The 16109-nt window shown below is 54.8% G+C and overlaps 3 protein-coding genes across 6 annotated transcripts; 2 read left to right on the top strand and 1 right to left on the bottom strand.

The window, feature by feature from the left end:
* The first annotated feature begins 4426 nt into the window (after nt 1–4426).
* On the top strand, nt 4427–7600 carry TYROBP (TYRO protein tyrosine kinase binding protein). 3 transcript variants are annotated; one of them, XM_021706774.1, is made up of 5 exons: nt 4427–4533; nt 4914–4937; nt 5079–5228; nt 5384–5427; nt 7367–7600. In XM_021706774.1, the coding sequence occupies exons 1-5, from the start codon at nt 4473–4475 to the stop codon at nt 7430–7432; spliced, it is 345 nt and encodes a 114-aa protein (XP_021562449.1). In that variant the 5' UTR covers nt 4427–4472; the 3' UTR covers nt 7433–7600. The 3 variants fall into 3 exon arrangements, with proteins under 3 accessions (XP_021562449.1, XP_008071824.1, XP_021562450.1); XM_008073633.1 differs by having other exon boundaries at nt 4914–4940; nt 5094–5228; XM_021706775.1 differs by lacking the exon at nt 4914–4937 and having other exon boundaries at nt 5094–5228.
* Nucleotides 7601–8125: 525 nt separating this feature from the next.
* Nucleotides 8126–9777, bottom strand: HCST (hematopoietic cell signal transducer). Of its 2 annotated transcripts, none has more exons than XM_008073632.2 (4): nt 9735–9777; nt 8976–9035; nt 8447–8581; nt 8126–8215 (listed from the first exon to the last, which is right to left on the bottom strand). In XM_008073632.2, exons 1-4 carry the CDS (start codon nt 9775–9777, stop codon nt 8178–8180), a joined length of 276 nt encoding a protein of 91 aa, XP_008071823.1. In that variant the 3' UTR covers nt 8126–8177. The 2 variants fall into 2 exon arrangements, with proteins under 2 accessions (XP_008071823.1, XP_008071822.1); XM_008073631.1 differs by having other exon boundaries at nt 8178–8218.
* A 768-nt stretch (nt 9778–10545) lies between these two features.
* LOC103276248 (NF-kappa-B inhibitor zeta-like) lies at nt 10546–14846 on the top strand (the record flags this gene model as incomplete). The annotated part of the gene is made up of 10 exons (XM_021706757.1): nt 10546–10591; nt 10819–11083; nt 11157–11257; nt 12598–12701; nt 12886–12946; nt 13296–13513; nt 13802–13947; nt 14031–14136; nt 14290–14605; nt 14698–14846. Coding segments are annotated over exons 1-10 (1512 nt in total), but the record flags the coding sequence as incomplete, so codon positions are not given.
* Between the last annotated feature and the right edge of the window lie 1263 nt (nt 14847–16109).

Here is a 16109-nt window from a genome sequence, read left to right as displayed (position 1 = left end):
TGGGCAACTTGGCGAGACCTCATCTCTACAATAAATCAAAAAGTTAGCCGGGCATGATGGTGCGTGCCTGTAGTTCTAGCTACTTGGAAAGCTGAGATGGAAGAATCACCTGAGCCCAGCAGGTCGGGGTTGCGGTGGCTGAGAGTTTCTGGTTTCTGGGAAAGTCAATGATGGCCTTCAACTCTTGGGCTGCTGCCAGAAGAGATTGAGACACTTTTCAGATCTGGTGCAGAGGCCCTCAGCCCAGCTTCCTGGAGTCTGGCACTACCTCAGGTCAGCCGGTGCCCTCCAACTCAGCCTCTTCCTTCACCCAAAGTGAGAGCCTTATCTGCCCCTCTGGCCCAGAGACCAGCTCAGGCCTGCCGTCAGTGGTCCACACCAGCACAGTTCTGTCCGTTGCTACAATATTGAAATGGTTCACCTCTGGTTAGTAAAGAACCCACATAGCCCACAGATGTCTGCCACCACACCAGTCTGTTCCCTTGGGACTCTTTGGACTTCCCCACATCTCAGCAACAAGAGGGGCCTCTAGAACCCTTGACCCAGCCTCTATGGTCACATCTGTACTGATTGGATGGTGCTTGGGTGTCCTGGCCCTTAGACTCAGTATCTTCTGGGGACACCCTAGGCCTGGCTACAGCTGGGAGGATGAGATCAGGAGGCTGAAGTTGAGGAATTGAGGGAGGATTTTTATAATGGTAAACCTAGGGTCAGGTGTGGTGGCTCATGCCTGTAATCCCAGCACTTTGGGAGGCCAGGGTGGGAGGATCGAGGTCAGGAGTTCGCGATCAGTCTGAGTAACATAGTGAGAGCCCATGTCTACAAAAAAATGTATTTTAAAATTTATTTATTTATCTTCTTTTTTTTTTTTTTGAGTTGGAGTCTTACTCTGTCGCCCAGACTGGAGTGCAGTGGCCGCTCCCGGCCACCACAGCCTCAACCTGCTGGGCTCCGGCGATCCTTCGACCTCAGCTTTCCAAGTAGCTGGAACTACAGGTGCGCGTTACCACGCCCGGCTGATTTTTTGATTTTATTGTGGAGATGAGGTCTTGCCTGCCCAGGCAGGTCTCAAACCCGCGGGCTCAGGCAATCCACTCACCTCAGCCTCCCAAAAATGCGGGATTACAGGCTGAGCCACCGAGCCCGGCTATTTATTTATCTTTATTTATTTATTGAGTCAGAGTCTCACTGGGTCGCCCAGACTGGTACAGTGGCACGCTCATGGCCACCGCAGCCTCAACCTGCTGAGCTCAGATGATTTTTCCACCTCAGCCTTCCAAATAACCAGAACTATAGGTGCACGCTACCACGCCTGGCTTAATTTTTGATTTATTGTAGAGATGAGGTCTTACCAAGTTGCCCAGGCTGGTCTCGAACCCCTGAACTTGGGAAATCCTCTAGCCTTGGACTCCCAAAGTGCTGGGATTATAGGCTTGAGCCACCACACCCGGCCTAAAATTTATTTTAAAAATTTTTTTGAATTGGAGTCTCACTCTGTTGCCCAGACTGGAGTGCAGTGGCCGCTCCCGGCCACCACAGCCTTGACCTGCTGTGCTCCAGCGATCCGTCCACCTCAGTCTTCCAAGTAACTGGAACTACAGGTGCGTGCTACCACACCTGGCTAATGTTTTATTTATTGTAGAGATGAGGTCTCACCAAGTTGCCCAGGTGGGTCTCGAAACCACGGACTCAGGCAATCCACTCACCTCAGCCTCCCAAGGCACGGGATTACAGGCTGAGCCACTGAGCCCAGCTCTAAAATTTATTTTTAAAAAGGTTCTCTATGGCCAGGTGCAGTGGCTCACACCTGTAATCTCAGCACTTTGGGAGGCTGAGGTGGGAGGATTACTGAGGCCAGAGGTTCGAGACCAGCCTGGGCAACATGGTGAGAGCCCATCTTCACTTAAAACAAAAACAGGCTTTTAGTCAGGCACGGTGGCTCATGCCTATAATCCCAACACTTTGGGATATCGAAGCAGGAGGATTGTTTGAGCTCAGGAGTTCAAGACCAGCCTAAGCAGCATATTGAGACCTCATCTCTACAAAAAATAAAAAAAGTAGCCAGGCATAGTGGCACATGCCTGTAGTCCCGGCTACTTGGGAGACAGTGGAAGGATCACTTGGCCAAGGAGGTCGGGGCTATGGTGTGCTGTGATTGTGCTACTGCACTCCAGCCAGGGTGACAGAGATCCCAACTCAAAACAAACAAACAAACAAACAAACAAACAAAACGGGTGCTCCCAGTACTAAAGATTGGACGTAATAACAGCAACAGTCATGATAGTGATAATGATCCATTTTTTGTTTTGTTTTGTTTTTTTTAGTAGGAGTCTCATTCTGTTGCCCTGGCTGGAGTGCAGTGACACTTACTGGGCTCGGTTGATCCTTCTGCTTCAGCCTTCCAAGTAGCTGGAACCACAGGCATGCACCACCACACCTGGCTAATTTTTTTGATTTATTGTGGAGACAAGGTCTTGCCATGTTGCCCAGGCTGGTCTCAAACCCCTGGACTTAGGCAGTCCTCTCGCCTCCGCCTCCCAAAATGCTGTGATTACAGGAATGAGCCACCGTGCCTGGAAATGATCAGCATTTCCTGAGCACACACAGTGTACCAAGCACTAGTCTAACAGACCTCACAAAATCCTCACACTAAACTGGACATCCCAGCAGGACATCCCACAGCCTGGTTTCCCTGTTCCCATCCCTGCTCCCACAGCCTGCTCTCCACTTGCAGCCAGAGGGAGTCAGGTCAAGGCCCTCCGGGCTCACAGCCCGGCTGGGTCTCTGCCCCTTGCTCACTCTGCTTCCGTGCCTTGAGAGGCCTGGTGTGCTCAGGAGAGGCCATGGGGTCTGTTCCTTCCATACTCACTCCAGACCTAAGAGAGAGGTGTGGATTCTTTAGGGACAGGACTCGGAGGTCTGGACAAAGGTCACCATGTTGGCAGCCAGTGTTGCCTCAGTCTGGGCCCTGATCCTCCTCCAGACTTCAAATCTCCTCCCCTCCCCTCCCCTCCCCCGCTGGCCACTCAATGTCTGCCCCTTGACCAGCATGGAGTTTCCCCTTTTCTCTCCTGAGCCTAGGCCCAGGGAACGGAGGGTGTGACGTGTGGATGGGGGAGGGGGGCTTCCTGCAGCTGGCTCGTCCCCCAGCGCCCTGACCTCAAGTTCCTCCTTCCCCAGCCCCAGCTCAGGCTCCTGCTGGAGGCTAGAAGTCTCTGTCTCCACCTGGGTGGCCACCCTCAGTTCTTGCTTCCAGCCACCTCTTCATTTAGCAGGGTAGCCCAGCCACCTGCCTCACCCGAGCCCCAGTCCCGTCTGTGCTGCCTGGATCTGTGCCACTGTCTGGTTCTCTCCTCTTTTCTCTGATTTACTGCTATCTTCTCCTTTCCCTTCTCTCCCCATTTTTTCTTCTCTCTCCAAGAGTCAAAAATCTGTCTTTGGGTCCTGGGTTTCTTTTCCACCTTTATTTTTATTTATTTATTTATTGTTGAGTCGGGGTCTCGCTCTGTCACCCAGGCTGGAGTGCAGTGGCATGATCACAGCTCACTGTGGCCTCGACCTCCTGGACCCAGGGTGATCCTTGTGCCTCAGCCTCCCAAGGGGCTACGGGCACCTGCTACCATGCCTCACTAATTTTGTGATTTTTTTGGAGGCACGATGTCTCACTATGTTGCCTAGGCTGGCCTTGAACTTCTGGGCTCAAGCAATCCTCTCACCTCAGCCTCCCAAAGTGCTGGGATGACAGGCATGAGCCACCACACCTGGCCTCCATCTTTATTTGCTGTGTGACCTTGGGCAAGTGTCTTTATCTCTCTGTATATGGAGCTGATAAAAGCATATATGAGTGCTTGAATGATTGAATGATTTAACACTTGGAACAGAGTATCAGCATGTCATTATTGCCCACATGCTGATGGCTCTCTTTTAGTATCCTGTAAACATCACAAAGCTCTGGTTATCAAATGATAATAATTATAGCTGATGCTTATAAAAAACTGACAAGGGTCAGACCCTGTTCTAGGAACATTAATTCATTTCATCCCCATAACAACTCTACAAATTAGGTACGATTTTACTCTCAATTTTACCGATGAAGAGACTGAGGCCCAGAGAGATTAAGTGATTTGCTTAAGGTTGCCCAGCCAGGAAAAAGTAGAGCTGGCTTCAATCAACCAGAGGAGGATCAAGCCACTGACCTTGTTACAGTGATATCTGACCCATGACTGGGGATCGAGCTCAAGAGTTGATGCATGAACCCTTTGCTCTTCACGTCTAGCCATTAAGGGCTGTGGAGTGGCCCCTAGGGTGTCTGGGCCTGATTCTTTCTGGTGTTATTTCTCTCTGTCCCTCCTCCCGTATTGTCCCCTCCTCCCTCCTGCCCCCACCCGCCTCAGACTTCCTCCTTCACTTGGTTGGACGCTACGCCACGTCCCACCGGCCCTTGAAGGTGGTGTCCAGCAGCATCCGGCATCATGGGGGGCCTTGAAGCCTCGAGCAAGTTCCTGCTCCCGCTGCTCCTTCTGACTGTGGGTGGTGAGTTGGGGGCTTCTGCCACTGCCTCCTGAGTCCTGAGCTCAGCTGGCGGCTGGACAGGGAGCAGGGTGGTACAAGAGAACAAAAGGGGAAGGTTGGGACAGAAGCAGGTCCCAGCCCCCAAAGTCTGTGGCTCTGTCCCAGAGCCTGAGTTCCCAAGATTTGGCCTCTGCTAGAAGTCGGAGGGCAGGGGACATCCAAGGGTGCTGTCACGGGACAAGTCAGTGTAGATGTAACACAGCCCAATAGCCTAAACACCAGCCCTCCAAGTCCCCAAGACACAGCTCTCCTGGCCGTCAGGACTCACCCGCCCCAACTTCTATACCCACGCTCCCCACCCTAGACCTGTGCCTTAGCTGATCACCTTTTTCCCTCCTTAGGTCTCAGTCCTGTCCAGGCCCAGAGAGGTAGGCTTACATCCTGCAATCCCTCTCTCTGCCTCCCAAATACCTCCTCATCGCTGTCCCTTCCCAGGTCTTTCCAAACCTCCCCCTGCTGACACCCTTCCCATAATTCCCAGCTTACATTGACCTCCCCCGACCCCTGTCCCACATTCCCAGAGTGCAACTGCTCCACGGTGAGCCCTGGTGTGCTGGCAGGGATTGTGCTGGGTGACCTGGTGCTGACCCTGCTCATCGCCCTGGCTGTGTACTCTCTGGGTCGGCTGGTTCCCCAGGGGCGAGGGGCCGCGGAGGGTGAGTGGAGCTGGTGGGGGATGGCCTGGGACACTCAGGACTTGCCTGGTTGCGGGTGGGAGAGCTCCCGGGTCAAAACGTCCCTTGGACGGTAACTGAGGGACTGAACTCATGTCCTTGTCTTTGTATTGTGTGCCACCCTCTACCCGCTGCAGTGACGCGGAAACAGCGTATTGCAGAGACTGAGTCTCCTTATCAGGTGAGAAAACCAGACTTCCTCACATCTCACTCCTGCCTGGGGTGTCGTGTCCCACATGCCTCCCTGTGCCCTCCTGGGGACCCTAAAGCCACTTCCCAGCAGCTCCCCAAAACCTTAAAGGCACATGGAGCATTTGCTCAAAACTGTGTGAAATTATCAACACAACCTTATGCTCAGCTTAGAATGTGCAAAGAGGAAATAAAGAGGCGGGTTTGCCTTTGCTAAGGGCAAGTGCAGGCCTTACCAGAAAGGCAGTCCTCAAACTGTTCTGGAGAAAGCCCGGCCCTAGGACAGGCCAATTTATGGGCTCTCAGTAGGGTAAATGTAACTTAGCCCTAGTTTGGTAACTCTGAAGAAAGAAGGAGAGTAGTCCTAGAGTCTGTTTGGTGGGGGGACTTGGGGGGATCCTGCATCTCTTTGAGAAGCTGGCAAAAGCTGGAGACTCCTCAGAAAAATCCACACTCGAAATACAAAATTGTGCATATTACTCTAGGGACAGTGCAAGTGTCCTTGAAGCTCTTCTTAAAAACCATGATGGCCTGAGCCAGCGGGTTCGTGACCCGCCTGGGCAACTTGGTGAGACTTCATCTCTACAATAAATAAAAAATCAGCCGGGCGTGGTAGCGCGCGCCTGTAGTTCCAGCTACTTGGAAGGCTGAGGCGGAAGGATCGCCGGAGCCCAGCAGGTCGAGGCTGCGGTGGCTGGGAGCGGCCCCTGCGCTCCAGTCTGGGTGACAGAGTGAGACTCCAACTCAAAAAAAAAAAAAAGAAACCATGATGCAGGCCAGGTGTGGTGGCTCACATCTGTAATCCCAGTACTTTGGAGGTAAAGGCGAGAGGATTGCCTGAGCCCAGGGGTTCGAGACCAGCCTGGGCAACTTAGTGAGACCTTGTCTCCACAATAAATCAATAAATCAGTCAGTGTGGTGGTGTACACCTGTAGTTCCAGCTACTTGGAAGGCTGAGACAGAAGGATCACCTGAGCTCAGCAGGTCGAGGTCACGGTGCCTGTGAGTGTGTCACTACACTCCAGCCTGGGAGACAGAGTGAGACTCTGACTCAAAACAAAACAAAACAAAAAAAACCCAATGTAGACGGGACATCTAACCATCTCTCCTTCTCTCTGTCAAAGTTCCTTCTAAATCCTTTAGGGAGTTATGAGATCCTCTAAGACTCCTCCCTGAGAAAATGCACACACAGGCCAATCATTTGTATATGATTTCGGGGATTCTGTCTGAGGTCTGCCCCTTGGGGCCATAGATATTTTCTCCTCACTCCTGCAATTATAAACTGTGCTCTATGAAATCTGATTTACTGTCTGCAACAAGCTTTGCCTATTCTTACATGTGGATAAAAAGTTTCTTTGTGAAGTGTAACACTCTTGAGTTTGGCTCTGTGATGTCCAGAAGGCTAAGGGAGCTTTCCAGTTCCTGGAGGCAGTGGAAATTTAGGGCAAAGTGTTACCTGACTTACTCACTTCTTTAGTGGGTGTGCTGGGCGCCTATCTGTGCTAGATGCTGGGGACACAGCAGGAGGGTTTACATCCTAGTTGGGAAGAAAGACTTGAAGTGACTTAAAATCATTTTGCTAGATAACATGAAGGAAATAAAGCAGACTGATGTGACAGTGGCTTGGGTGTAGAGGAAATAAACTGTAGATGGGGAAGTTGAGAAAGATCCCCCTGAGGAGGTGACATGAGTTTAGACATGAAGGGGAGGATCAGTTTTTCCAGCAGAGGGAACAGACCCTAAGGCTGGAGTATAAGGATGAGACAGAGAGAAAAGAGGGACACTGAATGCATTTAAATAAAATCTAGATCTCTCCCATGGCTACAAGGTAGAAGAGGCTGCCAGGGGCTTTGCAGGCCACTGGAAGAAGGCTGGATTCTGTTTAAGTTTATTTGGTAGACTCCTTCCACTGATGGCCCCCGTCCCTTTAGGAGCTTCAGGGTCAGAGACCAGATGTCTACAGTGACCTCAACACACAGAGGCAGTATTACAAATGAGGCCAAACCACGACAATCAACAACCTGATGCCTGGATCCAGTCATTCCTGATGCCTGTCCAGTATCTCATTCCTACTCCTGCCAAGATACAGACTCACAGAGTGCTCTCCCGAGAGATCAGATCTTTCTCTACTTGTTGCCCCAAAATAAACATGAAGCACAAAAACATTGTTGAGTTATGCCAGCTCCCTGGGCTGATGAGATGGAATCTGTGGGGCCCTGCAGAGGTCTTGGGCTCAGAAACAGCTGAATGGGAGGGAAAGAGGCTTTGGGAACCCTGGAGTTTTTTTTTTTTTGAGTTGGAGTCTCACTCTGCCGCCCAGACTGGAGTGCAGTGACCGCTCCCGGCCACCGCAGCCTCGACCTGCTGGGCTCCGGCGATCCTTCCACCTCCACCTTCCAAGTAGCTGGAACTACAGGTGCGCGCTACCACGCCCGGCTAAATTTTTGATTTATTGTAGAGATGAGGTCTCGCCATGTTGCTCGGGCGGGTCTCGAACCCGCGGGCTCAGACAATCCACTCACCTCAGCCTCCCAAGGTGTGGGATTACAGGCTGTGCCACCGAGCCCAGCAACCCTGGAGTTTTTAAAGGAAGAATACAACTACAGGGGTTTCAACTGCTTTATTTCAAGCCAAAAGGGTATGTGCGTGCGTGTGTGTGTTTGTGTGTGGGGGGAATCCCTGTGCTACCACACGCCATCAAGGATGAGAGGGTCAGAATCAAAGGTCGCAGTTACAGGAGGGTCAGCCCCTGCCAGGCATGTTGATGTAGACTTTGCCATCTTCTGGGGATGGGAGAGAGAAGCATGAAGCCTGACCACCCACCATCCGCCCCACGTCTCTACCTCCCCGGGGACCCCCTGCCTCAGGGGTTTCCTCAGGGGTTCCCCCAGGCACCTCCTCCAGGGTTTCCCCAGCACCACCTCCAGGGCTTCCCCAGGGGCCCCCACCCTGGGACCTCCTCTCTAGGGGCACCACCCACCTTCCAGGTCCCACCCCACTGCTGCCCTCACCTTGGGTGGGTCTGTGGCGTGGGCGGGCACACAGGAACACCGCCCCCACAATTAGCAGGGACACGAATGCATCAGCTGCCACGAGGCCTGCCAGGAGCGGCAGGGAGAGGGGCCCACATCCGGAACAGGAACCTGGAGCGTGGGGGCCGAGAAAGAAGTTAGCTCAGGCCGGTTCTGGGTCTGGCTGTGCGTTGGCCACAGGGAGAAGAGGAAGTCATCTGTGAGGGGGGGTGGATCCCAGGCTCCCTGGGATTGCGTTCGGGAAAGGAAAGCAGAGATGGAACTCCAGAGAGGTCAGGGTGTCCCAGCACCCTGGGGTGCTGTGCACACGAGGTACTCCCAAAGAGAGGCTGGCGTCACCCCTTCTGGAGCTCTGATTTGGTGATGAAGAAAGCAAGATGGGACCTGGAGAGGGCTGTAGATCCTCTGGGTGCTCTGATTTGGGGACGGGAGGTGAGATGGTGACCTGGGGAGTCACCGGGGTGTCCTGAGGCCCTCAGGTCAAGTTCTGGGATGGGAGCAGTATCTGAAGCACCAGGGTAAAAGGGATGGAGTGATCTCTCACCTGGGGTTGTCTGAGCTGCAGCCACTGTGGAAAGAGGGAAGAGATGGATGAGAAGTGGCTCCCAGAACAGGGTGCAGGGAAAGATGATGAACTGAGAAGTAGTCCCCACATTGGAGAGATTGAACGGAAAAGGAGGGTCAAAAGGAAGAGAAGCTTCCAGAGAAACACAGAAAATTGGAAGCAGCAGCAGACACCTGGTAATGAGAAGGGGAGATTAACAGGCAGCCACGCTGGGCGTGGTAGCTCAAGTCTGTAATCCTAGCACTTTGGGAGGCTGAGGCGAAAGGATTGCCTGAGTCCAGGGGTTTGAGACCAGCCTGGGCAACTTGGTGAGACCTTGGCTCTACAGTGAAAAAAAAAATTAACCGGGTGTGATGGCGTGTGACTGTAGTTCCAGCCACTTGGAAGGCTGAGGTGAAGGATAACCTGAACCCAGCATGTTGAGGCTGCGGTGGCTGTGAGCATGCCACTACACTCCAGCCTGGGCAACAGAGACTCCAACTCAAAAACCAACAACAAAAAAGCCAACCAGGCAGCCAGCCGCTCAGAACTCCCCGCCTCACCTCTCCCAGGCCCCAGGTTCTGAAGCTGAATGCCTCTCTAGGAAGGGAAGGGACACAGGGCGAAAGAAGATCCCCACCCTCAGCACCCCTCCCTTCAGATGTCACCCAAGCACCCTTCTCACATGCTCTGCCTGCCATTCCCCATAACCACTGGCTTCACCTGGGAGCAAAAGCAGCAGCAGGATGTGGCCTGGAGGGACCATGGTGAGCTGAGGGCTGCCAGGGGTCTGGTAAAGGACTGTAGTCCAGAGAAGTCCTGATGAGCCCTGGAGAACTAGAATAGTAGCAATAGCGGATGTCACCCTGCTGGTGGCAAAGCCATCAGCTTCCTGTGTGTGCGTGGGGGGGGGGGGGGAGTGTCTCTGTTAATACTTCTGGAGAACCAACGGGGGGCAGGGAGGGTCAGAGAAACCAGGGAGGCTGGCTGCTGTGATGGCCCAAGTGGGAGTGACAGGTGGCCCAGGGTGTGGACGCCAGGGAGATCTGGAAATAGTTTGGAGGGAGAGCCCACAAAATGTGCTGATGAAGTAGAAGTGGGTTTGTATAAGAGAGATTCGGCGTGGCCAAGCAGCTGAAAAGACAGAGTGTCCATTGGCAGAGCTGGAGAATGGGGGGAGCCAGGTTTGAGGGGAAAGTGCCCAGGTTTGGGCACACTGAGTTAGAAATGCCTGATAATCTCCCTGTGGAGATGTTGAATAGCCACAGCTGCATTTATGAGTTTGTGGGATAAGTCTGGTCTGGAGATGTACATTTGGGGGTTGGCAGCTTATGGATGGTTTTTAAAGCCATGAGACTGGATGAGGTCACCAAGGCAGTGAGTACAGAGGACCCCCCCACCACACACACACAGAACGGGAGAAGAGGAGGAACCAGACTGGGAAGCCAAGAGGGAGGAGTCGGTAAGGGAGGAGACCCAGGAGAGCACCCAGTCTTGAAAGCAGGGGAGAAATAGAGTCAATGTGGCTGGTGCCATGGTCACCAAGTGGGAACTGAGAACAGCCTCCCACTGGAATGTCAGTCAGTGTGAGGGCTGGGAATTCCTGCTCAGGGCTCTACCACAGCACCCAGCAAAGTGCCTCCCCTGCAGTAATAAATTATTTTAAATGATGGACGAATAAGTGAAACCTGACCTCTGAAAAAGATGATGTGGGGAAGAGAGAGACATTTGAGCACACCTGTACTGCCCTTACCTCCAGATATTTCTTTCCCGGGGACCAGAGACCTCCAGTCCTCTCCTCCCCCAGGACCCAGTAACACTGCCCCCACCCCTACCCACACCAGCCAGGGCCCAGGAGTCAAGGCTTTCAGCATCCTCTTGGACCAAGACCCAGAAGTCCAGGCCCCCGGTGTCCTCCCCCTCCTGGAGTCAGGCACCCTCGACTCTCTCAGACCAAAGACCTGGAGCCCCACTCCCATTTCCCGGGAGACTCGGGAGTCCTTCTCCCCAAGGCGGCCCCGCCCACTCAGAGACTGGGTCTGCTGGGGCGCGACGCGGGGACTCCCAGGCCTGTGGGCGGGCCCTGCCCAGGACTGGGCGGGGCTAGAGCCGCAGTTTAAAAACTCGCGGGGGCCCTGGCCCAAGATCGGGGCCCCGGCGGCGGCTCCGCGGGGGAGCAGCGAGGCTGGCGCAGCGGCGAGGCCGCGGCCCTGGGGGCCCGCAACCCGCGTCCCGGAACCCCCGAGGTAACGGGTGGGGGAGGCGCGATCTGCCCCTGAAGAGGTTGGGGCCGGGGAGGGGAGCCGCGAGTCCCCGAGGAACGGAGCTGGAGGCCGAGTCGGGCGACCCCAGAGTGAGGATCCCCGCTGTTGGGGGGCAGGGAGCCCGGACTTCCGGGTCGTGACGGAGGAGCTGCGGGGACTCTGGACTTCCGGGTCCTGGGGGCGCAGGGGATCCAGACTCCTGGGTCCCGGGGATGAAAGGGCCGGCTAGATCTGGATGGGTCCTGTCGCGGGGAAGCGGGTTCCGGCGGCCGGGACCCTCTTCCCCGGAAGGAGGGGCTGCCCTTAGGGCGCGGAGATATGGTGATTTAAAATCGGCCTCCGGGGAAGGTCCGGCGCCCGGCTGCAGGGGGCCGCGCTGGCCGTGACCCTGCCCCGCCCCGGGACTTCCCGAATCGCCCCCCGCGCGGGGCGGAGGAGGAATTCCCCTCGTGCGGGGATTCCGCCAGCGCCACGCTCCGCCGCGCGCCCCGCCTGGGAGCGGGACACCTGCGGCGCGGGACCGGGCGGGGGCGGGGCCGGTGGAAGATTCCTTTACGCGAGCGCCGTGACGTCAGCGCGTCGCGTCGGGGCTGTTTCCGGGTCGGCCTTCCGGCGCTGACCCCTTCCTCCGCCGGGGCCCGGGCTCGGAAGGCCGAGGATTGAGGGGCTTGTCTTCCTGGGCCGTGAGAAGGCGTCTGGGGACCCGGTCTCCCAGGGCCTAGAGAGGAGGGGCCCGAGAGCTCGGCTTGTGGGTCCTGGGGAGGACAGTGCTGAGCCCGGGCCTGTGCGTCTGCGGGATGGAGCTGGACTCCCGAGACTGACTGAGGGGGGCTGGGGGACCCTGATGAGTCAGGGGGCTGCTGACTCGTGGTTCCTTGGGGATGGGGGCCGTGGGCTCGGACGCCCGGTTTTCCGAGGGAGGCGTAGCGGGTCAGCTTCTGGGGCAGAGAAGTGTGGGGAACCTGGACATGCTTCTCCAAGGAGTGATGCCGGCGACCCCAAGGCTCTTGGACCGGGAGATCTGGGGAGCAGGGATGTTTTACGGAAGGGCGGAGGTTGCTGCAGAGGCGTGCCCTCCCCCTTCCTCAGTTTCCACGACGCTAGTGGAAAGTTGGGTCAGAGGGAAAGTGCGGAGCAAAGGGAAGGAAACGGCGGAGGCGGATGCCCCACCCCAAATCTTCTGATGGCTTTGGAGTCGTGGGGCGGCATCGACGTGCCAGTTTTTCCGCGCGGGAGGGAGGGCGCCCAAACCCACTCCCCCTCCTCCCCCGTGCATTTGGGTGACTTAAGGACCCCTGATGACTTCCTCTCCTCCCCCACAGTGAGCCGGAATGAGCGCAGCCACTGCCCAACGCAGACCGTGAAGAAGCTCCTGGAAGAACAGAGGCGCCGCCAGCAGCAGCAACCCGACGCTGGTGGGGTACAGGTGAGGCCAGGAAGCCCTGAAAACTACAGCTCTCATCACGCCCTGTGCTGTCTGGCAGGAACTTTTTGGCTTACTGGGCCCTCAGGGCTGAGGAGACAAGTAGTCCTGACTCAGTCGGGAACAGATCCTGAGGAATCTGCCAGATAAATTCACCTGTGTTCCTTTTTTGCTTATGCCTCTACAGGGACAGTTCCCGCCTCCCCTGGCTCAGCCCCTGACCCCATCTGTGAATGAGGCTGAGGCTGGTAAGTCTAGAAACTCATCTGGCTTTCTCGGCTCCCAGCCCCAGTTTCCCTAAATGACTCAAACATCCCAGCTCTCAGAACTTTGGGGCATCTAGGGGTCAGGCCATCATTCTTGCTGGGATTCAGTAACAGTTTGAACTCCCAGCTTCTCTGGGGCTCAGCAGTCCTTCAAAGTCCCAGGAGCCAGGCCTTCCATCCCACAGTGTCCCAGGAGTCCAAGACCCAGGCCCTTGGTGTCCCAGGTGTGCTGGCTCTGAGTGCTTTGAGAGACTCCAGGCCCTCCAACTCTGTTGGTGATGTCCTCAACTCTGGTAACCAGACCTGCCCCCACCCTTCCTCTTACACGCAGGCCATCCTCACTTCCCAGCACACCAGGAGACTGTGGGCTCTGGACTTGGCAGCCTGGCGCCCCCCATGGGCTTTCCAGACTGGGACCCCAACACGCATGCTGCCTACACAGACAGCCCCTTCTCTTACCCTGCTTCTGCTGCTGAAAGTTTCCTGACTCCTGACTTCTACCCACCCTCGGACCCAGGGCGGCCATGCCCGTTTCCCCAGGGGATGGAGGTGAGATACAGAGTGGGGCCAGGATGCTGAGGGCCCCTAAAATTTCCCAGTATTCCGAAATGTCTGGAGCTGGGTTAAGATCCCATTCCTCGGATGGGCAATACTGAAGCCTACCTGCCAGGGTCACTTGGCACAGATGGAATACCCAATCATTTGATCAGGGCTCTGTCCACGTATATGTGTATGTGGTTAGGAAGGGGGATTCTCGGCTGACTGGATTACCCCACCACCTTCACCCTTCAGGATACCCCGGACACTCGGCTCTATGCAGAACCTTCCCTGTCCCAGGCAGGATCCTGGAGGGTTTCTGCACTCCCTGCAGGACCTCCTCAGTTGTCCCCTGTGGCCACTGGACCGTCCCTTGATGCAGCCCGAGCTCACATGGCGTCTTTGGGGCCACAACAGCTGCTGGCCCAGGATGAGGAGGGCGACACGTGAGTGTCGGGGAATAGGGCTGTCTGTAGACTCTTAACTCGGCTAGGAGGATGTTCTCACTGTTGACCCCACATTTCCTCAGGCTCTTGCACCTGTTTGCGGCTCGAGGACTGCGCTGGGCAGCGTATGCTGCAGCTGAGGTGTTCCAGGTGTATAGACATCTGGACGTTCGTGAGCATAAGGGCAAGGTGAGGGCTGGGGCCTGGACTCCGTCCTAGAGAAGAAGGGAATGGGGACCTAAACTCCTGGGTCTGAGGACAGAGGGGGCTGGGAGCCTAGATTCTTGGTTTTCAGAGTGGAGGGTACTGGAGGTCCAAATTGACCTTTCCTGTGACCTGCAGACTCCTCTCCTGGTGGCCGCTGCTGCCAACCAGCCCTTGATTGTGGAAGATCTGCTGAACTTGGGAGCAGAGCCCAATGCCACTGACTATCAGGGACGTTCTGTCTTGCACGTGGCTGCTACCTACGGCCTCCCGGGAGTCCTCTCGGTATGTCCAGCTGGCAGGTGGGGTGTCTGGGGTGGACTGGGTGCCCAGATCTTGGCTTCCAGGGCTAGGAGGCCTTGGGAGACACTTACCCAGCACTCTGCCTTCTCTTCCTCCCAGGCTGTGTTTAACTCAGGGGTTCAGGTTGACCTGGAAGCCAGAGACTTCGAGGGTAAGTTGGGTGTGGGCAGGCCTGGCATGGCAGGTGAGGCTGGGTAGGGTGGGTGCTCCAGATGCAGGTTCCTCACTGTCTCCATCCTGCAGGCCTCACCCCCCTCCACACAGCCATCCTGGCCCTTAACATTGCTATGCGTCCTCCTGACCTCTGTCCCCGGGTGCTAAGTACACAAGCCCGAGACAGGCTGACTTGTGTCCAAATGTTGCTGCACATGGGTGCGGATCACACCAGCCAGGTAAGCTGGGCTGTGGGCGCCAGCCCTTGGGTAGGTGTGCGGGATGGGGCCACCTGGATGTCCAGAGGCTCCAAAGAAATCTGACTTTGCCTATACCTAGCTGTGTGACTTTGAGCATGTTACTTCACTTCTCTGTGGCCTAGTTGTTGACTGGGAATAATACGACTGATCTTGGCGTACATTTATGAAGTACTTAATATTTATCAAGCATTGAGTTTCACAGATTAGGGTTTTGTTTTTTTTTTTGTTTGTTTGTTTTTGAGACCTAGTCTCACTCTGTCACCCAGGCTGGAGTATAGTGGCACGCTCATGGCCACTGCAGCCTGGACCTACTGGGCTCACGCGATCCTTCCACCGTAGCCTTCCAAGTAACTAAAACTATAGGCATGTACCACCATGCCCAGCTAATTTTTTGATTTATTGTAGAGATGAGGTCTTGTCCAGTTGGCCAGGTTGGTCTTGAACCTCTGGACTCAGGCAATTCTCTCGCCTCTGCCTCCCAAAGTGTTGGGATTACAGGTATGAGCCACAGTGCCCGGCCAGCTTATTGAATCCTCATAAACATCTTTTGACATGTGTACTATTACTGCTGTCTCTGTTGTACTGATAAGGAAACTGACGTGTAGCTAGTCAAAACCTCATAAGCTTGTGAGTGTCAGAGTGGGGATTAGAATCCAAGTAACCTGACCTTAGCACCCAACTCTTAATTATATTCCTTTCTTATGACCATAGTTCCTTCACGGACTGGATGAATTATACATCCACAAAATAATGTTTTTAAGCTAAAGAATTTTGAACATAAAATACAGAAAATAGCATAATGAACTCCATGTGTCCAACATCTATAACCAGTGACTCTTGGCCAGTCCTGCCCTGTCCGGTCTCCCACTTTCAGATGTTAGGTTTTTTTTGTTGTTGTTCTTTTTTTTGAGTAGGCGTCTCACTCTGTCACCTAGGCTGGAGTACAGTGGCATGCTCACCATAGCCTCTGCTTGCTGGGTTCAAGCGATCCTTCCACTTCAGACTTCCAAGTAGCTGGAACCACAGGTGCACACCACCATGTCTGGCTAATTTTTTGACTTATTATAGAGACGAGGTCTTTCCAAGTTGCCCAGGCTGGTATCAAACCCCTGGGCTTAGAGATTATAGGCATGAGTCACTGCGCCCGGCTTCATATGTTAGCTTGAAACAAATTGAAGCATACAATTTTTTTTCTGTCAATATTTATGTCTTTAAAATATAAGGGCTGGGCATGGTGGCTCA

This window comes from Carlito syrichta, unplaced genomic scaffold (assembly GCF_000164805.1).
Source record: "Carlito syrichta isolate Samal-C Ts95f unplaced genomic scaffold, Tarsius_syrichta-2.0.1 Scaffold315987, whole genome shotgun sequence".
Lineage (NCBI taxonomy): Eukaryota > Metazoa > Chordata > Mammalia > Primates > Tarsiidae > Carlito > Carlito syrichta.
The sequence above is the reverse complement of the archived record's forward strand: the minus strand, read 5'-3'. Positions and strand labels throughout refer to the sequence as shown.